Source organism: Plutella xylostella, chromosome 8 (genome assembly GCF_932276165.1).
Source record: "Plutella xylostella chromosome 8, ilPluXylo3.1, whole genome shotgun sequence".
Classification (NCBI taxonomy): domain Eukaryota; kingdom Metazoa; phylum Arthropoda; class Insecta; order Lepidoptera; family Plutellidae; genus Plutella; species Plutella xylostella.
This window is the reverse complement of record NC_063988.1, coordinates 2,351,983-2,375,228: the sequence shown is the minus strand read 5'-3', so window position 1 is coordinate 2,375,228 and position 23,246 is coordinate 2,351,983. Positions and strand designations below refer to the sequence as shown.

The 23,246-nt window shown below is 37.4% G+C and overlaps 1 protein-coding gene across 1 annotated transcript in view; it reads right to left on the bottom strand.

The window, feature by feature from the left end:
- Positions 1–23,246, bottom strand: part of LOC105383771 (irregular chiasm C-roughest protein) — a 50,168-nt gene that overhangs the window by 25,862 nt on the left and 1,060 nt on the right. Inside the window, exon 2 of the mRNA XM_048622482.1 lies at positions 7,292–7,413. Within this exon, the coding sequence (XP_048478439.1) occupies positions 7,292–7,413 (122 nt within the window). The remainder of the gene's footprint in view (positions 1–7,291; positions 7,414–23,246) is intronic.

Below are 23,246 nucleotides of genomic sequence, written 5' to 3'. Positions count from 1 at the left end.
TTTTATCAAAAAGCTTTTCCCACTCGGCTCGCAAATATACCCATGCAGTGCCTAGGTGCGATCATGCGATGTGAAGTGGGAAACTCAATATTACGTGCACAGTAATTATATGTAACAATTTAAGCTTTTATCATAATTGATGCTTACTCTTGAATGAAAGCCTAATAATTACATTAATTACATTTATCTTAATATGTATAGAATTCGAACCAATTCATTTATATACAGAATGTCTCAACTTCAATACGTGTACAGGAAACAATGTGGAGTACGTACGAAGTGCCGACTTAATTAGAGGTTACGTACATTAACATTATCTACGTGGCATATGGTGGCGTAGGCGTACCTACTTAAATGTACTTACTTATGTATAATTTATTCACTTTATTTCCAACCAAGACTGTCGTTAACAATGGGTGTTCATGTTTATAAAAAAAGATAAAGAACAATATTCAAAGGAAACATTTACATAATTATTATCAACAAATTGTCTCCATTCATTCATTACCTTTTTGGTTGCAGGCATGTTTCGGCTCTCGCTGTGTGGAAAGAGTTTAAAGGGAACATCGTGACTTAAACTCATTAAGATTCAGATCGCGGGTCCCGGACGATTGTTCATACTAAATACCAGGTTTAAGTTAAAGTTAACTCGGTGGTTTATCTTACTTGTAGCGAGCAGTTTAATTTTACCAGCTTTTCCTTGTCGTAAGGTGCAGGCCCATTTGTGCACGGGCATGAAATTGAGGACGATGCTCTTACATTGTTATCTTGAACATGAAGGCGGTATCAAAGTGTAATGTAGTAGCTAATTTATAATTCCTTGTAACTACTTGCATGGTGGAAAGTTTTCTTACAGGTATAGGTACAAATTGGTGGACTATGTTATTCGTGAATTTTCAAAACTCGTAGAACAAAAGTTGTTTAGGATGACCCCCTGAGTCACCCCTTTTCGGCTTAGCATACCCTTTTTGCAACACACTGTATATCAACTAAACTGTTGACAGTTGAAATTTCCGTAATAATGCCGACAAATTCTATTATTTCAGCTACCATCGATCGTAGGTATAGTGGGTCTAATCTGCCAGTTTTATCCACAATGAAAAGTTGAAAACCTTTTATATTTCAATCACGTTTAGCAAAATTTGCACACTGTTATGGAAATGTATCAAAATATTATGTGATATTACTGACTGGTCTGGACTGGACAATACGAAATAGTGTTTATTGCACAAAATAACTATTTTCACAGTGAGTATATATAATGAAATACTTAGTTTAAATTGTGGTCTAATAATTACTTACAGTAAGTACTTAATTTCCTCTAAGTTAAGGCGATTGAAAGAGGAAACATACAAGTAGTACTTACTTAAATAAAACAACCAGTATAGACCCACAGGTAGCTAATTAAGTACGCAGCAGTGAGCGCGACGCGCCGGCTACTGCACTTGATCTCTCAATTCAACGGCATCCAACCCCCGGCCGAGGGGAGAGCTCCACGACATTATTACAATTTGTAATACATTTGTTAGAGGGTGGCGTTTTGTCAGTGATTTAAGTAAAGACAGGTGAAACAGTAACATTTTTGAGGATTGTAAATTGTAAGTCACTCGTCCCACTCACCAAGCATGTAATTTTATCATCACAACCCATCACGTCCCTACTACTGATAATACTTTTAATGTTTTTTTGTTTGTTTGCATTAAAGAAGCTCTAAAAGTTCAGGATAGATTTAAAAAAATCTTAATACCTATAAAGCTACATCTACATTAAAAGGCGATGCAAAGCTCGCGCGGAAAAGCTCAGCCCATAGCTGTGTAGTGACAATGACGTGCTTTCCCCTCAGGCAATAATAAAATTCCACCCCATAATGTACTTACCTAGTTCGTTGAAATGTCACAAACAGAGATGCAACCCTCTTTTTCGTACAAAGTGAGCTTAAACGCAAATATTGAACTGAATGTTAATCCCAGCAATTACGCTCAAAATCTGAACATTGAGGGCTAGTGTACGGTAGGTACATACCAATACGTGAGTAAATAGACATGTTATATACACAAGTATATAACATTTTACGCCGGATTAAGCATCAGCTAAAATATACGTGTGCCTTAGTTTCTCGTTACTATTAGTAACGAGAAAGCTGGCTTTTCGTGCGATGAAAATCTGTTTGAATTACCCTCCCAAACTCTATCCATGTTATTACTACAAAACGTTTAACATTCAATGGGTGTTTAGAATGATATTTAACAGATTAACAAGTCATTTTATATTGCTAAACATCTATTAAACTCTGGCTTATAAAGGAGTTATGAATTTCCTCTTATATTATACCTATAGTTATACGAGTACATAGTAAAAGTTAAATAAATAGGTAATATATCATCTAAACATTCAAAATAAAATACATATAATAAAATCCAGTTTTCCTGCACCTCCTGTAGGTTGGCTAGTAGAAAATGCTCTTAGCATTAAGCCCACCTTTTCGTACATCTATTTTGAATATTTGTGCAATAAAGAATTAAATAAATAAAATAGCAGGTAGGTACCTAAACATCGTACGGAATTTACATGGCTCTAAAGCATAAGCCGGTTGGCCGTGGGTCTGCCAAGTGCAGCTAAATAATGGATGCCGACTTCATCAGATGCCATAACAAAGGGATGCAAATATTGATGGATTGGAAAACTGTGGATCCCTTGAGTAAGCGATCGACCATTATGATAATGACCGTTGTTTTGACTTGGAAAACAAGATATAAGGAGGTAGGGAACTTCAGATATAACTATGTACAGATAGATAAATAAAGCAGAAAAGCTACGTGCCAATAAAATTATAAGTAACTTGTACTATTACTATAATATATACTATTGCCTGCACGTGGCTCTCTCGAATGGAACCTTTGTGCAAATCTTCATCATCACTGTCTAAACTAACTAACTGTGTGTTTGAAAGCCTGATTCTCATATCGTAAGCCTATACATATAACTTTATATATAATAACTCATAACATAAAGCGAGTTTCTGAGAGCGATAAAACTTTTAGCGTAGCAAATTAATGAAACTACCCCATTGGGAGATGCCGGGTGACAAATGTGCGACGTATCTCTGCCTACCCATGTACAGGGGGCTCCGTCTGCTAATGTAGAGCTTAAAATTAAGAACCATGGAATATTTAATTGGGAGTGACAAATGACGTATAGAATATAGAACGCAAAATAATACAATATCTATGAAAACTATACTTAGGTTAGGTTCATGTTTTTGCGAAAGATACCTTTACCTAGGTGTGTTATCAAGAATCAAATGAGAAGAGCATATTTCTATCATTGATTAATTTTATTACCTAGCTAATTAAGTAATATGTCAATTCTCTTATGTTATTTCTACTTAAACTCAGTGTAACTGGGTATCAAATAAAGGTAACTGGAAAAATATTTTTTCCCTGAAACTGACCCCAATCACAAAATGACTGGACTATTTAAGAACGAAGCATTCGCAAATTGGTTCACCCAATAAGCACTTAGTGGAATGCGGGCCTCCACCTGACAAATCCAATGGGATTACCAATTCTACGAAACGTCCATTAAAAATATTTTCCAACTGCTGTTCGAATATTGCTGGGAATCTTTCCCGTTTGTATAACCCGAGCCCGGTTTGGGTTCTGAGGCTACGGGAAAATAGACGATTTAAAGTAAAAGGGTTGAGGAAAATAAATCCACTTGGAAACCGTGTTAAAATTATCAGGGTATTAGAAAATTTGATTTTGAGACATGTGTTTGTGTTCTTTAGTCTAAATAGTGCACATTACAATAAAGTTCTGCAGAATGGTAGTAAGTACATTTTCTGTAAGTTTCATAAATAAATCTTCGAGTAAGTAGTTAAACGCAAGCGCTCCAGTAAATACTAAATGGTAAAGTTAAATAGCTACTACAGAAAGCATACGGTCTATACCGTGGAGTGTGCTTATTCCTTGCACCACCAGCTAAAGAGAAACATTGTGTAAGTGCTCTGCAACTGATTGTATGTGTTTTAGGAGAACATTTCATTTTATTTCACGGCGAACACGGGAAGCCTTCAGTTAAAGCCTCAGGCATTGCTGGTTAATACTTAATAGTCATAGGCATTATATGACAACCATTAGGCACACCGCTACACCCTGAGGTGGGTATAATGGTCTGGCAAGAACCTATTTAGAAACTTTACGCCTACCTGCTGGCAGCGTGCCCAAAAGTTTCATTTGAATGAGCAATATGTACAAGATAGGAATAATGTAGTTGTATCAATAGAACCAATCATAACGTACCGCCCTACGCGTAGGTATGTTATGTCTCTATTCTACATATAGCCATTAATATTCGACAACAGCGCAAAGTAACTTGTCACACATACTTCAATGTAATGGTCATACTGTGGTCATACTCATAGCACATAAAGCACATTACACACCTAGTAACACGCACTGGCAATGACTAAGCGAAAAATTCTCAGAAAAAAACAAAAGTTTAAATTTGGAACGTTATCTTTCAGAACGTAATGGCCGCGCTACATTTCCTGCCCACGTCACGATTTACCTCTAAACGTATTTTAAAAGCTAACTTCTACTTAATTACTTAGCTCTAAATAGGTGCACTTTGCCAAAGAGGTTCTTTCTTGTTGTTCTGCATTTAAGTTTTAGCTACTTCAGAGAATTCCGTGTTCCGAGCGCAAACGGAAAGGCTTGGCCGGTGCTGTAAAAACTTTAAATGTGTCCAAGCTAACTGTTAACGTTCGTTATTTCACTTACTGGAGTATGCTATTGCATAATGTATCACACTTTAATTTCTTACTTTCAAAGAAAACCGTGGTAACTTTGTCAAACAGCAAGAAAGTTGAACCGAAACGAAATAGAACTAGCACAATAGTGGCCAAATTACGTACAAAATAGAGCTCACCAGACAGTGGCTGGAAAATTGGATAATTAGTCCAAATGGCTCTGTGAAATATAAAATATAGGCCAACGTAACATAACAAATAAGTATATTTATAGGTACATTTTCGTGTGTTTATCTTTGTTTCTACTTAGTGACTGAGAAGCAAAATTTACAATGATGGTGTCTTGAGTTCTTTATTTATTTATTTAAATAAGAAAGACCAGCAGTTAACACAACAGGCATAACAGTAAATTTTACACAATAAGAATAAATTTCTAGCCTCACTGAGATAGACAGCAAACACCACTGAAGTTGATTCTATAGTACCTAATTATGTGCACAAGTACACTGATGCACTATCCGTCCCATCATCACATACTTACCCTTCTAGAAAGAGTAAACTCAGAAATACTGTTGTTTACTGTTTACTAAACAGTAAACTAAACAGTAAACAACAGTAAATATAATCTAAATTGGCTACCTAAACCTTTAAAAAGTTCCGATTGCAAAATGTCTTAATAATTATCAGTAGTTTTTAACTATGGTTGAGTTTTACATATTTATGTATAGTAGGTACGTTAGTTTAGTTAAACTAACTAGTTTCCCTAACACTTGACCACAGCTCTATGAAACTAAAAACGTTATTACAGCATGTAATTTATCTTGAAAGAAAAATGCTTACTCAGAGACATTTTCCGACATAAGAATAATAGGTTTCAGGTACTTTACGAGAAGAATCTTAGGATTATGCTATAAAATAAATTGTTTCCCTAATTATCTGTCAGGCTTTGTGTAATTAGAGTGTAGATTATAATGTGATGCGGGAATAATAGTATTATAATGATGTACATTGTACAACGTAGACGTACGTACTGGAAATGTATCATAATATGAATATGTATAATAATATGGATACCTTTTATAATTTGTGTAGTAAATAATGCAAATAAATAGGTAGGTACCTAAGGTAGGTATTACATTCCACAGAAAAATTGGGTGTATGTTTGTTACTTTTAATAAAAATATGTTATGCTGGATGAAGGGATGGAATTACTGTTACTACATAGTACTAAGGCGCTTTTTACAACCGAAATAGGATAATAACTTTAAATAGCTTAGCCGAAGCTAAACACCACGAAAGAAAAACTTTATATTATTTTATGTATAAGTTAATGTTTGCTGTTGAACTCTTGAACCAATAGCCAGTAGCTTTAATTAAATTTTCAATTAAAACTTCATTTTGATCAAAGTTTTACTACCACTACGTATAGGTACCTTGGTATATGGAATCTCCGAGCATTAAACAACCGAGGCGACTAACGCGATAATTAATTAACGTTTTATTATGTTTTACACGAAATAACGGGAGTGTATTCCTCACTTTATCTACATTTCAATGTTAGTACAGATACCAAAGTTGAATGTGATTATCCAGATTCCCTGGTAGGTACCTACAATCAGAGTATTTTCAATGTTGCTGAAATATGTATTTCCAAAAATGTTACATTGTAGCATGACGCAGTAGCCAGGCCAGCCTGTATGAATGGTTAAAAGGCGATATTAGCCTCCTAAATCCTAGAACTCGGAGGTCCAAACAGCCTCTACCCGCCGTTCACTTTAACTCTGGCCCGTGGAACGTCACGCCACAGGCCTAACTTGGCCATAATTTGTAGGCTTTAAAGGAGATTTTCAGTCGGGGTCGGTCGCTTCACGGGCCAAGATAGAGTGAACGGATTGTATTCAGGAGCATGTTATTGAATAACGTTGGAGGATATATTTTGCGGGCCGGGAGGAAACATAATAACAGAGGCAATATATCATGTTTGGCTCGGATGCGATTCGAGGCTGCTCAGATATCCCGGCTGCATCCGTTCCCCGGTTTGTTATTGTAGACTCGGGTTAATTTTTCAGTTCATTTAATAATGTTCGCCAAATATGAGGATTTCATTTGTCTGAAACGGTATTGTGTTCCTGATGAAATTTGCTTTGGCTGCTTACGTGCAGTGCGAAAGTAGTATTAATGGAGTTTAATACAGGCAGGTGTTTACTTTCCACTATTTGGGTTTGTTTAATATTTTTGGGCACAATGCGGAAGGCCTCTGATTGAAAATATGTTTTTTGTTGCAAAGTTATATATTATTATAACTTATTCAGGAACCCTCTAGAATATATATTTAAGTACCTAGCTTTAAATAATATAAAAATATGTTCCGGTCCAGCTATAGACTGACACTACACGCGAAAAGTGGATGTAGCAAATTAGAAATCCATCATTGTCTGAGCCTAGTCTATAAATGTATAGCAGTATTTTATACTGAAGTTTCTAATTTCTTTTCAATATTTAATATTATAAAAGAAAAGCTAATGTTACTAGTGTACCAACCTTGTTGTCCTTCTGCCAGGAGCACACCCCCTTCTTGTCCGATATCCGGCACTTCAGCAGAGCATCTTCTCCGGGGTTCACCTCCGTATACGTCGGCAGCTCCGCAAACCTTTGTACCCCATCTGTGAGAAAAAACACTCAAAATTACCACTTGCTTTGTACAGAAATATGGTGAAAAAGAGTAGGGTTTTGTGTAACTAGAGAATGTTTTGGTATAAATAGAAACATAGCATGATCCCAACATGTAACCAAAGAGGGTTACATTTTGATGACAATAAAGGCCCTATCATGTAGGATTAGCATTACATTGTACATGTCACAATATGTGATCAATAAGGCCCCTAAACCCCGCACCGTAGCAACGGATTATAACTCAGGTAGCCGGGCGACAGGGCAACATCTCTACTCTATAATCAAATCCATGTGGAGGACATTTTTCCCAACTTAACGACAGAACGTGTTATTCATCAGTAGCGCAGGATCAAGGGTTTTTGCTCAACATAATAAAACTTAAATTTCGATTGAAAAACTCGACGACAAATCCGAAACAGGTGGGTGAACAAAAAGTGAACCCATGCTGATATAATGAGACGTTAGGAAAGCGAGTCGCGATTGCAAACATGTTTTGCTTGACATAACACATGGAAGGTAATTATATCTCATCAATGGGAAATTACTGCATCAGCAGCCATTGATAAACTGCCTATTAAGCTGCAAAGTACAGGCTAAACCGCAAATACTTTCTCGAACCATTGTCGCCGACTTTCCTATTGTCTGCATTCTACGCCTACGATCTTAAATTTCCTCGTCGATTCTTTAGAAAACTGTTCATTCCATCAACAACTTATGCTAGCAGTTCGGTCTCCATCCAAAATTAAAGCAGAAATGTAATGAGAATTCGTAAATTAAATGCATTTTTGAGCAGCGGACACGGTTCGTCGTTCGTGCGCGACCGTGGCGCGAAATGCGTAAAGATTGGACCGGAGATAGGGACATTACCATTAAATACATAGCACAATATGTACCGACAGACCCACAGCGGCCCACATGCGAGATGGTGCTTTACCAGACTCGGCTCACATACAAACAAACACACTAGAGATCATATCGCTTACACTTTTGTCTGCTGCGATAATTTACAATTATATTCGGTTTTCTACTAAAATGATTGATGATCCGCGCCTCACCTTGGCTCATTAGCCATTTTGTTTGTTTGCCTCATTAACCGTATTGTTTGTTTAAAATAGATGCGCTATTCATTTGTCTTATTTTGTAAATTAATATTCTCTTTCCCAGTTCGTATTTCACGTTTGAATTTTGATTATATAGCATAACATAGTTTATTAAGAATTACATTTCTAAATCGGTATAAAAATAGTAAATTAGGGACTGGACTGCTATTAATATCGTAGGTATAAGCTATCTATAAACTAGGTCACCAATTAAAGTTACAAAAAAAACTATTCTAAGCCATCAAACACCAACCCAAAACAGAATTTTAACGACTCAACATTTTTATCTACCGGCACACAATTAACCATGGGAACTAGCACCTGCAATCTAAACTGATCAATACGGCCCCTTAAAAAACCACAAATTGCTCCCTCAACAACACACAGCCATCCCTCGCTACCGAAAAGCAAAAAACACTCGACCCGAATTGCAGCATGCAATCAGGCGAACTCAAATCAAACACGAGAATTCATTTTTCAAGCTAATGCGACATGCACAATAATGGGGGACCATCAATCGCCGTTCCATAGACAAAGATTGCTAAGATCCAAGCACAATATGGCCCGAGGCGGTGGCGTATGGAGCGGCGTGGAAACTAGCACACGTGCTGATGAGGGCCATTGTTGCTCAGATTTCAATTAAGTATTATTGCAAATTGATTTGAGGGGTGCTCACTGGTCATTGTCGATGGCTGCTCGAAACACATTAACAATGAATAAAAACTTACTGCGTCAGTAAATAAACACTATCGAACTACTTATTAGATTGCTGAAGCAAACACGAAAATAGATCACTAAATAGGAAAAGTACTTACTTAGAGATATCTAGTTTGGATCACATGAGAATAAACGCGGAACTTCTAGATCCAAACGAGCGAAATTTAGAAGTTGCATGCTCCGAGCGCAAAGTGTTAGAACTTTTCAATCTAACTCTATGACACGGACTGATTCAATAGAATCTGCTCCGGGACTACTGAGTCAAAGTTTCAAACTTATGTATAACGAGTTCACTTTATACTAAACGAAAATTAAGCAATACATAGCTATAATATTGCGCACAGCTGCACTGAGGATCCGTTGTTGGGACTAGTTGGGAGTGACATTTAAAATTAATTATTGTATAATAATTAATTGCTGTGAGTAATTACGGAAAAAATACTTAATGAATTTAATAAATGAGAAAGAAAGCTCTAGCCTGTTTTAATATGGTGTTGGACGCAACGGTTCTGTTCCACCACCATTAACAGTAATGGGGTAGGGATAACATCAACTTGTGTAAAACCTCGGCATTCAAAAAATTATTGTAGGTACTTATCTAAAATTTACATCCCTACAATCAACAGTCCCTACAGGAAGACAAACAAAACGCGACAAACATAACCATATAAAGCGACATCAAAACAAAAGCAGAAAACTAAATTTCCATAAAGTTGAAATATCAGACCAATAAAACTATTGAAAAGCTATTTTAAAACACCATGCCCCGTGTTCCGACAAACTTTAGAACTTCCTCCACAACACCCGGAGGAAACTCCCGCGCGTCCCACTGCCGAATGTCATAAAAATGTAGATGCACAGAAACCGATCACGAAATATGTTAAAAATATGCACCATAGGAAGCCGAACTGTGCAGTAAAATGTATGTTTTATTCAACACAACGCCCGCCGAACGCAAAACAATCATAACTACACACAATGCTTCCAGAATTTTATGTCTACCTTAAGTAGCCATAAACTAATAGGTTCTGCTGACGGAGATCCTTAAAAATTGTGTGTTCCCCATTTTAATGGCGCAGGCAGCACACGCGGAGAACTGACTATTTTAATACCCAGTAAAATAATAATTCGAAAAATAATACCGACATAAAAATAGAATAATTGTGACAAAAATAACAAATCAGAAATCACGAATGAAGAGTCCGTTGACGTTTCACTTTATACTGGTTCAAAATAGAATTAGTTTGCATTGCAGAGGAATTGAAAAAGCTTTCCGATGGCAGAGTTGATTGTATTGAATAAATTACACAAAGTGCATTTAGAATATCATATTGGCCTCACAATGGAAATCATGAATTGAATTGGAGCACGCTAAACCCGTACCTCTCTGCACGGATCTGTATTCGTAACAGAATGCAAGCCCAATTTCTATGTAGGTATTCAGGTTTCTGTTTTAAGAGTCCTCCAATAAAAGCCATTTGTATTCGATTGCAGTGGGCCCGGGAGGCCGGTGGAAATCCATTTCTATCCGCAAACAAACAATACGGAGAAAGTATTCTGTAGGTTCGCTGCCGGCCGGTAATTGAAACACTCCGTCCAGGCCCACGTAGCTCGTCGATAGGACTTGAATGCACACTTAATGGATTTTTAATGTTACCTTCGGGCACAATCGGTTTTTGAAATTCTCAGCGTCCATTCCTAAATAGAGAACGCATAGCATGAGAACTCTGCGACGAAACAAAAAATGTGAGCGCGCAATAGCCAAGGGCGCAAGCGCGACTAATGCAGAAATATGCACACAAATAGACGCATTGCTTCACACTTTAACCATTAACACATGTCGAAGTACCCAGCAAATGTTCAACATTGCTTTCATTACGAGCACTACCGAGTGTCAATACAATACAAATAATAAAAACAAATAACAGCCCAAAATAAATCATACAGCAAGAAATCCATTGTCACGGTCACGACAATCCACCAAAGTACCTCAATAGTTATTACCAATATGTTCTCTGAACGTTACATTAGCTTTACAAAAGAAAACAAGCCGAGAGATGAAAAAAAAAACAAAAAGGGCTCGATGTCACGCCCATGCGCAGTTCTTAAGGTTCTCACGCGATCTGTTGCGTCCCGAACAAACAAACCCGGTACTCCTACTTTTCGTTCCCAACCTTCGACCACTACAAAACATTGCTCCGTGTACACTGCTTCATATCTTAGAAGCACTCAGAGGTAATGACGAAGGAAGCGAGCGACGTAACTTGTACGAGCCGGCGGCACAGTGAAGGATACAATCATAAGGCTTCGTAGCTCGAGTGACCACAGTTACGATATCCTACGAGCCTAATACGGACGGACAAAAAGTCCAAGACCTCAAGGAGCCGCGAGGTTCGACACGTTTGTATGTACTCTAACAATTTTACCATCCCGTGGGAACGGACCGCAGGCCATGTGATAATTGCCTAGTTTGCCTAAACCCGGGAAGGACCAGGGCGAATATAAACGCCATAATTATACCCTCTCAAATGTTGGGAAAGTATGCGGAGAGCGAGCCAATGATAGGGCTTGATCCGATGAATTATTGATATCCGAAATCCTGCGCAGGTTTTAATGACACACATGCGGAGAGTTTTAATAACACGTTTTGGATTCCTGACGATTTATTGCCCACTGTTCTTGTTTTTGCCTGAAGGTGGCACGTGCATATTATACCTCTAGTTTTTATCGCATTCGTTATCCCATAGTACCTAAGCATGATGAATGTCATGATTCTGATAAAAATTGTGTAATTTCTAAGTTTCAAGGTGGCTTGTGTAACTGGCATTGCAATAGTTCACACAATCATATTCAGACCATTATGTATGAACAGCGGTAACGATTAAGATTTAAGAAATTTGGCGAAAAATGGCCAGAGAATGTTCGTCGTCCACTGCGTGCTGTCTATATTTTTTTCTAGATAGGCCGTTTTAACTTAACCAGGCATAAAGAAACCGGATGTTACATGGAAATGGGCATTAAAAGAGTGTCGAAATAGGTCAATTTCCTGCGCGCGCGCAACCGCGTCAATGCGCGGGCGGCGAAGCGAGGAGGTCCTTCGGTGCGCGATACGTCAACATTGACTCAACACTCGGATGACTGCGCTGTTGACCCTACCCGCCCCGGAAGATGCTTGGGTTCAATAGGTAACGGTGTGGAGTGACCCTTCTATGCTAACAGTACCGTGAACTATGTAAATATCTAATGGCAGTACCTTATGGTAATGTTGTTTTAACAACCGTATTTCTGTATTGGTTCATGTTAGGTTAAATCAAAAATGCATCTTGCAACCTAGGTAGCTAACAGCAGGTGCATACTCTACATACATCGTGTTTTAAAAAATAGGCGTGCACCAATTAATTTGTCTTAACGCGTCTTTAATACTGTGTTACCCACCTGCGGGACTCCTAACAATCCGCGCCGACTCTTTATTAGGATCTAAAGTTACAAGTGTTACAACTTGTAGAGCTATGTATGTAGTGGTAATTAAGTATTTGTCATGTTAAGGGTTTGCGGTGTAGATATGAAATGACAAAGTCGTCCTGAGGGGTACTGAGTACTGACCAATAAACTTAGGTACAAAAAACAAAAACATAAAAGTAATTACGAAATTGGCAGTCAAATGAACTAAACCGCAAACGAATGCCATATTTTATTATAATCTCGCAAAGTGTACTAAAAGTACATCAACCAGCCGGCGAATAACAAACGGTGAAGGGTCTTATGTTCAAGAATCCTAACACTTTTTCGTGAGTAGGCGCTATCAAACACATAAACATTCTTCTAACTCGGTAAATAGTGAATACTTTCTATGACTTTTCTATCTAAAGCAGATATTGTATCATACCTTGAAAGATACAATAAATAAATCTAAGAAAACTTATCAATTACCATACAAAGTGCATTAAAGCCATGTCCCGATGATAAAAAGACACCCTTAACCAATATATTTTGGGATACTTTATTGACTGTAGATAGGCATAATCGATTATTACAAATATTGAATCTTTTATTTCCTGTGGGATGTGCGTGATATGGTATCATTTATTTACTTATGTTGCGTTCTTTCCAATCTTTGAATAGTGGTATCAGTAAAGTCCAAATACCGAAGACGACAAATGGGTAGGAAGATAGGCCAAAATTATTTAGAAGTCAGCTTTTAGTTTCAAGATTTTGGTATTTCAAAGAATGTAGGTATACCTAGTGAGAAATTCAGTTAAACGTAACGTACGATAAATATCGGATGAAATGGGACGCCCTTCGGTACGCTGTAAACAACTGAACTTCTTCTTCTTATCAAGTTGGTGACAATCACTAGCTATAGCTAAGGGTCTGTAACCGTGGTGAACGGACTAGCCAATCGAAATTATCGTATGTGGAGAATCGTAACGTCACGAGGATCATTTCGCGGACTATTATTATTTTTTGCAGTGCTCTTTACCAAACTACAGTACCTAATGAGTGTAATATTCTAGGAACAAAGTCCAAATTCTATTTGTAGAACTTTCCTCCACTAATAACTATGCTATGATCCTATGATATCCTCTCACGGACACGGTACGGTGGTCTTGAATGAACCAATTGGATGGGGTTAGAGCGTAAAATAAACATGTATAAAAACACCACCGGGAAATCTTTATTTATTTGATGAAATGCAGGCTACCTGACTGCTTCGAAAAAAGGAGGTCTATTACTTTAAAAAAAAACAAGATAATCTAGCTATACGAACAGCTGTTGAAGAACATTCGTACAAATACGAAATAAAACCATCTATTTGTTTTATTAAATGAATTAATATTGAAACATACTCAGAGAAGTTAGAGACACGTCAATTAACATTTCAATTTAATTGGGTTGCATTATTTATTACTGGCACACTATGTATTTTTTGACTATTCCTTATATTATTACGTCCAGCCCACCCTAGCCAGTCAGCGACAGAATCTTTTTTTGTTTATGCAACTCTAGATAGAGTAGATTATTTCGAGTAGGTAGAGGCGTTGCATTAAAGATAGATGAAACAGAATATAAACTGCCATATATTAAGTAATTTGGTTTGGTGGGCAGTCAAAATGCTGACCCATGTTTACATATACTGGGTTATCGTTAATTGAATTTCTGTTTTGGTTTAGGATTTGCTGTGGACATTTTAATAGGTTAAATGCGGCGTAAACCTCAAAGCGAGTTATTTAATTGAATTACCTACATTTAGTCAATGGTTTGGCCTAATAATATATTTGGCTAAATAAATATAAACGCCTCATTTGAATGGGTAATTTCCAACATATAAATGAATTACGTATTTCATTCAATGGAACCTATGATAAGTTGAACATATCTACACATTTCTATCACTAGGTAATCATGTATGTTACGAATGCAGACCTAAAAATGAAACATCCGGCTGAAAAAAACCCAGATTGAATACGAGGGCGATACCGAAATGATCGGGAATAGAAAAAAGTACAAAGATATCATAATATTATTTACTTTTATTGTTTTTCAAAGTAGTCTCCGTGACATTCAATGCACTTTTTCATTCGATTAAACCAATCATTGAAACAGTAATTCCAGTCTGAAGTGGATACTGTCAAAACAGCTGATTTGTAAGCTTCGACCGCCTCTTCTGGGCCGCTAAACCGTTGACCACGTAGCATATCTTTAATTCTTGGGAATGTAAAATAATCATTGGGGCTCAGATCAGGGCTATACGGAGGATGGTCCATCAACTCCACGTTTTCCATATTTAAAAACGTTCTTGTTTTGCGAGCGGTATGAGAGCTTGCATTATCGTGGTGAAGGATTATACGACGATTCGGGTTAGTTTTACGAAGTTCTCTTACGACTTCCGGCAAACAAACTGTTGTGTACCAATCAGCAGTAACCGACCTTTGTTCTTGTAATGGAATCGTAGCCACATGGCCAGTTTTCGATACAAACGAAGCGACCATTTTTTTCGACACGCTGCGTGAGCGAATAACTTTTGTTGGCTTGACCTCACCTTCGAAGACCCAAACTGCCGATTGATGTTTTCTTTCGGGCTTATATGAATAAATCCACGATTCATCACCAGAGACGATATTGTAGACAGCATTTGAACTGCCTCCATTGAACCGTTGCAGAGCAGATCCACACCAATTAACACGAGCCGACTTTTGTTCCTCGGTCAAACGGTGGGGCACCCAGCGCGAAACTAACTTCTTGACACCCAGTTCTTCATGTAAAATGGTTTGAATGGCTGTCATACCAATGCTGAGAGAAGCCCGAATCTGCTCGTATGTCACATGTCTATCTTCTTTTATTAACTGGCGTACAGCATCGATGTTATCTTGTGTTACCGCTGTTTTTGGCCGACCAGTAGAAGGGACTGTGGTAAGAGAGGAACGTCCACGGCGAAACTCAGAATACCAACGATATATAGTCGTTTTACTTGGTGCTTCAAGTTTATAAATAGAAACAAGCTCGGCGAGACATTGTTCTTGAGATAAACCTCGACGAAAGTTGTGAAAAATTCATTGACATATATATTACTGCGTAAGGACAGGCCAAACCACTCAAGAAAATGGCACCCGCGCGTTGGCCCTAAAATAGACATTTTAGGGCCAACGGTCCTCAGTCGACGTTTGTCTGTGACGGAGAGAAGAGTCTTTGTTTCTTGTGATAAATATGCCTATTTTGTTGTGAAAAGCTACAAAAACTATGATGCGAAGGTCAAAAAGGAATATGGAATATCGTATCATCCTTAATTAATAAATAAACACATTTTAAAGCGATAATTATTTTACTACCAAAGTCTACAATGGCCGCGCGATGTAACCTTGTACGGACGTCCGCATGCAACTCACTCATATTATTATGTACCTACTGTCCGGTGACGGTAAAATATGAACGCACGTACAAGGTTGCGTCGTCAGGATAAGTAACTGGGGTCTGACATAGTTTCAACAAATTATGACAGATGGCAGTTATTTTGCTTGTATGAAGAAGGTTTGAGCAAAATGTTCTGAAGGGCGTATCCTTCCTTTTGAAATCATTGGAAAAATTATTGCACGGAAATGTTCCCGCGTAAGCTCCATTTTTTACACCGACTTGTCAAATTCAAATGGTCAATACTCTTTTATTTTTTACTTTTTTTTAAATTCGAAAATGGAATTATGTTTGAAAAAACACTACATTTGATACACCAAAAAGGTTTCACTCTAATTTATTCCTAAGTATTCTATTCCCGATCTTTTCGGTGTAGCCCTCGTATTGGAAGCAGACATAGGTATTACGTAAGCAGCATATCCTCAAAGATATTTTGGCTGTAGCCTAGGATAAAGCTAAAAAAGTTGATGTTTTCGGCGGAATACAGAAACAAATACGGATTTATTTTTGTTGTTGTTGAAAGCACTAAAGTATGACTAGGAATTTGTTAGTACTGTTGGTTAAGGGCCTGTACAGGGTGACGTGCCCCGCCAAATTTGGGTTTTCAATGCTCTTCACACAGCACACGCAGTGACACGCACACATGTAAGTTTGCACGGTGGGTCGATAAACTTTTACTCGCCAACTTTATTGACAATTATTTTCAAGTAGTGATTTGAGGGTAAGTTTAAGTTTAATTACACTGGTAAGCACCAGGAAAGAGTAGAAATTAATAGGGGTGCCACTTTTCTCCATACTCGGAACCCGATTAGATTTCTAAACAAATGTGGTATTTACTTGTAGAAAGGTAACTACAGGTATTAAAGTGTAGATAATAAGTTATACTAAGGGTATACTAAGCCGAAAGGGGATGACTCAAGGGGTCATTCTGAACAACTTTAGTTCTACGAGTTTTGCAAAAACGCGAAAAAAAAATTCGTTTTCCATGGTAAAAAGTCACGTGTCAACAAAGTTTCTATGATAAAGGTTTTTTTTGGTTAATTTTTAAAATTCGTAAAACAAAAGTTCAGAATCAGTCTCACTTGTTTTAACCCGACTGCCGAAGGAGGAGAGTAATGTTTTTTGATTGTATGTATGTATGTTTGTAAGTATATTTTTTGGTGGCAGAATAATATTTTTTAATATTTTTAGAGTTTCGTACCTCAAAGGGAAAAAAGCAACCGTTATAAGATCTCTTTATAGTCCGTCTGTCTGACTGACTGTCTGTCACTGCCCTTTTTCTCAGAAACGGGTAAAGATATCAAGCTGATATTTCGCATAGATATGAGGAGTACCCAAAAAAAATTGGGGTACTCCCTCTCCCATACAAGTAAATTGGGGCTGATATTTTTTCCGGTTATTTTGATGGTGTAGGTAGGGTATCGTTGAATAGGTCTTTTAATATAATAGGTATAAAAAAAGGTTACAATATAATTATTTGGCTTTTACCCTTAAATTTGGGGACCACACCATAGACAAATCCTAATTTAAAAAATTATTTCGATAGATGGCGTGATTTTATGTTGGGTAACTCAGAATAAGAAGTGATGATATCTCAGAATAATAATGGTTAATGGTGCTATTCCGCTAAGCATCGAAACCGGTGGGACGCTAATGAAAAGTGGTCATGGAAATGCACCATGGTAGACCCTGCTCCTAGAACAAGGCATGAGTTTGTGATTTGTGTGCGTGAAAAGCGAGGATGGAAACTTTGAATATTTTCTTGATTTTTTTATTATTGATGCAATAACATATAATTAGTATTATTCTGAGTTACCCACCGAAGTCACCCCGTGGCAGGTTGACTAGATAGGTACTTTTGCAAATCACGCCATATATCGTTGTTTTTATTAGTGGCTACTGTCTATAGAAGGAATTCCGTCATTGACAATTTTACGTTACGAATTAATTTAGTAAACCCAGTAAACCTAACTAATCCAGAGGAAACCTAAAATATCTTTCTCTCTCTCTTTGAAAAACATACTTAATAGCCCAAACTCGTTTCTATTCTATTCTCTGTGGGGTTGTAAGTACCTGCACCTGGCTCTCTCGAGTGGAACCTTTGTGCATATCCCCAAGGTCTAAACTGCCTTCCTAAGCTTGAACCATTTCCCACCACGCTGGTCCACTGCGGGTTGGTGGGTTCACATATCTAGATGTGCTAAATCTAGATATGCAGGTTTCCTCACGATGCTTTCCTTCACCGTTAGAGCGATAATATACATTGTACTTAAGTTAAAAGAACTCATTGGTACATGTCAGCGCCGTGATTCGAACCCGCATCTCTTGCGTGAGAAGCGGGCGCTTACCCGACTGAGCTACCACCGCGCCCAAACTCGATGGTTTTAGCTATTAAATCTTTGAAATAAAATTCAGTCACCTCCGTGTTACTGCCCTCATCAGATCCTCACGAGACCATGCCTCAACCACCCTAGGGCTGGCACTTACCTATCACAAAGGATAAGCATCGCTATATAGACGGGTAACGCGGCCAGCGTCTTGGGTACCCTACCCGACAGTGGCAGCGATCTGGCCAGCATCTTCTTTTTAGTTTAATTTTAATTTTATATTAGTTATAGTTTTAGTTAGGCATTAATAATTATAATTTAATCAAGAAGTACCATGGACTTAACTAATAAAAAACATTATCATTTAATTTATTGAATATAACTAGTATAAGAATTATGCTTCCTCAATTTCAAATCAAATTATGTTGGTGTCATAAAAGTTGAAAAAGTGCAATGACAACCAATGTGCAGTGATTTTGTGTCTGTACACAATTAGATCGCGAGCTGTCAGTGCCGCCTAAACCGACGTGACCCTTCTTTGGAGGCCACCGGCCGACTGAGTCAAACGTCGCTTGTGTTTATGATTTTATAACACAGAAAGCCGCCATAGATATTTGTATGAAGATTTGAGGGAAAAAAATTGCTCAAGTTTGGGATTAATTTGCACAAAATAGGTGTGTGTTTATTAAAAAACAAGGTACCTATTTAGCGCCTAGTCCAAGCATTTATATTTATAATTTGATAAGAATCATATGAAAATTCTTGATAATTACGACACAGTTATTTTATTAGAGAACTCGCTCTACATAGCTTAGATTAACAATATACCAACATGATGGAGTGTCAGTGCAAAAGAAACGTCTCGACAAATAGCACACCACCTGTACCAGTGAGCTCTTATTTTGAATTATTCTGGTTAGACTATTTATATTCATTGGTTAAAGGGTTGATATTTGGTTGAACTTAAAACGGTTTGACAATCAACAAAATGCGGACGTTTTTGCTTTGTTTTTGTATGTGATACACCATATGGTTCGTGTATTGTTAATCTAAGGAGATTTCGCTCTACATAGGCTATCAGTAACGAAATTAACAAGAACACTCAAATTGTCAGAAGTTTCCCTTTTAGTTATCAAGCGTCGCTTCTCGCGTTTACTTTGAGAATTGGCAGTTAATTAGGTACATGGGGTTAATAGGTGAACTAAAGGAAACTAAGTTATGTGTAACAATTTAACAAAGTATTTAAAGTACAATTTTAACGTAACATTAAATAACACTGGGTTAACAAAATAAAAACGTAACTTTTGTGAGAATGTAAAATAAGTAATAAGTACATTAAAAATACAAACTGTTTGAAACTATACCCCCCTCCCATAGTAACAATGCTTCTGAGAGGGGTCAGGTTTTTCTGCACCTTACTGTACCTACACTGTCATACATTTCATCCTAGATTCCTAAGGGCGCATGCTAGATCAGAGTCAAATATCGTGAACTAACTGTTATTTTGTCCTTAAAACGCTCTCCTCATATAATATGAACATACCATAGTCGAATAGAATAACAGCATAATAATAACATTTCAAATTCCTTAGTTGTTATTTCACACCATCCGCATAATATTTAGTTAATGACGACCAACTGTCTGCCAGATCACCCGATTCATGATTAAGTAACATTATGAACTTAATCTATAATCGTCACGATCTAATCTCACATCATGTACTACGATTAATCGACGAAGAACTTAGGTAGGTGTTACATACAATTTGCTTTAACATGATAATAATAGATAGATAGGTAAAAAAGGTAATTAAACGTGACCGATAGTGATTTTTCAAATGTGTCTGTAAACACGAGAATTGTAGACTATGTGGCGACTGTTTCATGTATTACTTATGTATAAATAAAGAAATTGGCGTCATAATCTCGATGTCTATACAGTTGACATAGATTTAATTACACTTAAGGGTCGGCAATAGGCAATCGAGGGTTGGCATTGTCATAGAATTATGTAGTAAATGATGCTCTACAGCCTTGAAAAAAATCACACAGGTAGCCGAAGAGTCTAGCTAGGTGCTGAATCATTCGAATTTAAGTAAATGCTTATGGATAACTGTAAATTAATTACGAAAAACCAGTAAATCACACTCCCGTATTGTAACAACTGCACTGTTTTGTGTTTATAGGTACCTACACCATTTATGTACATAGGTGCTTATGTACAAGTACAGCTTTGATGTGTGCTGGTGCGTAAATTGCGAATGCTTGGGAAGGGTGAGTGGTATTTAGTTAGCTTTGACAATTTATGTCGATTCCAACTGTTTATACACCCATGATGCTCACTGTTCAAAGTGTTCAGTGTCGTTCATGCGTCCCCTTTTGATAATTTAAATTATTTTAAATGTAATGTGCCTCTATTTATAATTAAGTAAGTAGTAAGTAACTTATAAAACACATAGATCGATAAGTCATTGCTTCGATAGACAATACTTCGATACGACACAGCTTCGAATGACTACTACTTTGGCAGACGTTAATTCGACAGACAATACATAGGGCCGGTGGTTGAGTTTAATACGGATCAAAAAACTCGGCCTTAGCAGCCATCTTCGAATGTGAAATCGCATAAAAATTCGTCCAATATTGTAATAATTTCAAAACATGTACCTACAGGGTGTTGCAAAAAGGGTATACTAAGCCGAAACCTAAAAACCTTTTTCGCGAATGTTGAAATTCGGATTTCAGTTTCAGGCTTAGATATACTATGCTATGGTGCATATGTAGGTTTCGGCTTAGTATACCCTTTTTGCAACAACCTGTATAATACCAACGGTAGGGTACTGCTGGTCATCAGAATTTGTTCAGCGTAGGTACATAGCTGAAATTAGGTAGATTACACAGTATACATGGGCCACGCATGGCTGAAACGTCATGTGTACCCAGTTAGCCTTCAGTGCAGAGGTTTGCTTGTCCATTTCCTTGTAGCTTTGGACATTTAGTCAGTCGGTAAACACTGTTTCAGCACAAATTCGTAGGTTCCCTTTAATTTAGTTATTTATTTAGTGTAGGTAGATAGAGAGGCGAATACGTTTTTTTAAATAAAATAAGGAATAAGCTAATTTCCATAGCTTATGGCAAAGTTGTTATGTGACTTTTTTTCGATTGCAACAAACTTTACTTCTACAACTCTGTCCAATATTGCCAGTCCCTTTTGTCGAAAAGGGACTGGCAATATTGGACAGACTTCGCAGTCTGTTATTACTTACTTACTTTTTAATTCTTTGGCCGCACTACATTAGCTGGTCCCGAGTTTTTAATTTATAAGGGAACATAATATGTATACTTACTTACACTTATTAACTCCCGTCGCAAAAGAGGTGTTATTATTTTAACGTGTCAATGTAGTGGGTGTCTGTGGCTGTGGTAGCATAGCTCCCAAGCGGCTGAACCGATACTAGATTTGGTTTTTTTGGGACATAGGACTCATAAGTAACGTTACCCCGAGCGAGCTATATTTTATCAAAATCGGCTTAGTCGTTCAAAAGTTATGAGACTTTTACGGCGAGTTTCAATAACTCTATCTATCGATAGCTGACAGTTACTTTCATACGATTTTGACACGTTTGGTTATAAAGTCCAACCACAGATGTAGCTATAATAAAATATTTAGGCAGCTACCAATTAAACATGCAGTTCCATAATAAAATAACTGTGCACCGAAATAACCACAGCTACCATAAAATGATTTCCACTATTGAATAACAGAGAGATCATAGCATGGCTGAGTAATTAAGAAACAAACATGATTTTTATTACTTTTCTGAGAAGGTTCCACGATAGCCACCGTAAAGAACGGTATCTTACCAAATTGTTCAATATTGTTATAGGCTAACTACCTTTATGTTTACTTGGAATGTTCTACATCAGTAACATAAGGTTTGGCCTTATAAGTAATATTAAAAACTTCTTCAAAGCAAATAGATACCTGATTATAATTGTCAAAACTTTAACTAGGGTAAGTAGGCTAGTTCACCAAATAAACTACGTTTATCTATTGATGATTTGTAAAATCGTACAAAGAAGATTCTGCTCAACAAATCAGTAGTACACCTACAAACAGTTCAAAGCAAAACTCGAACAATGCGACTGCAAGTACAGCAAGTCACCGCAAACCTACTGCATAGGAAAGCAGAGTCCCTACTAGAATATCAATCAACTTCGAATAAGACACGTAGCGAGCCTGGCTGAATAAGATAGCTATGAAATACTAAGCTTATAAGAGTTGCGCATTTTGATACACAATGCTATGGCTGTTGGCTAGTCACTGGCAGGCTCGATTTCATTTTCGTGATGCAAATATCCCGGATATAGGAGTGCAGTAGTGCAGAGTTCACGATTTAGGAGTGTTTGACTGAGGGTCACTCTCCAACTCCGAACTTTAGGAAAACAAAACTCTATTTCGCGTAAAAGCGAAGCCTATTGGCTGACAATTTTAGTTCGTTCGTTCGTCGATTTAGAGAGGTCCCCCTGAATTGTCCCGCTTACTTCGCATAGGTCCTAGGTACGCGTGCATGTGCTTAGTTTCAAGGTACACATATACAAGACAATCTAGACATCTTCTTAGCGCGTCGGTGACAAATACTAGCTTAAGACACTTAAGTAAATCTAGCTAAGCATGAGCTATGTCTTGCTCAACGTTAATTTGATTACAGCGCTTCAGTCATTATGCTCTAATCATACATAAGAGTTGTTCTCAACCTGACATTCTGAAGA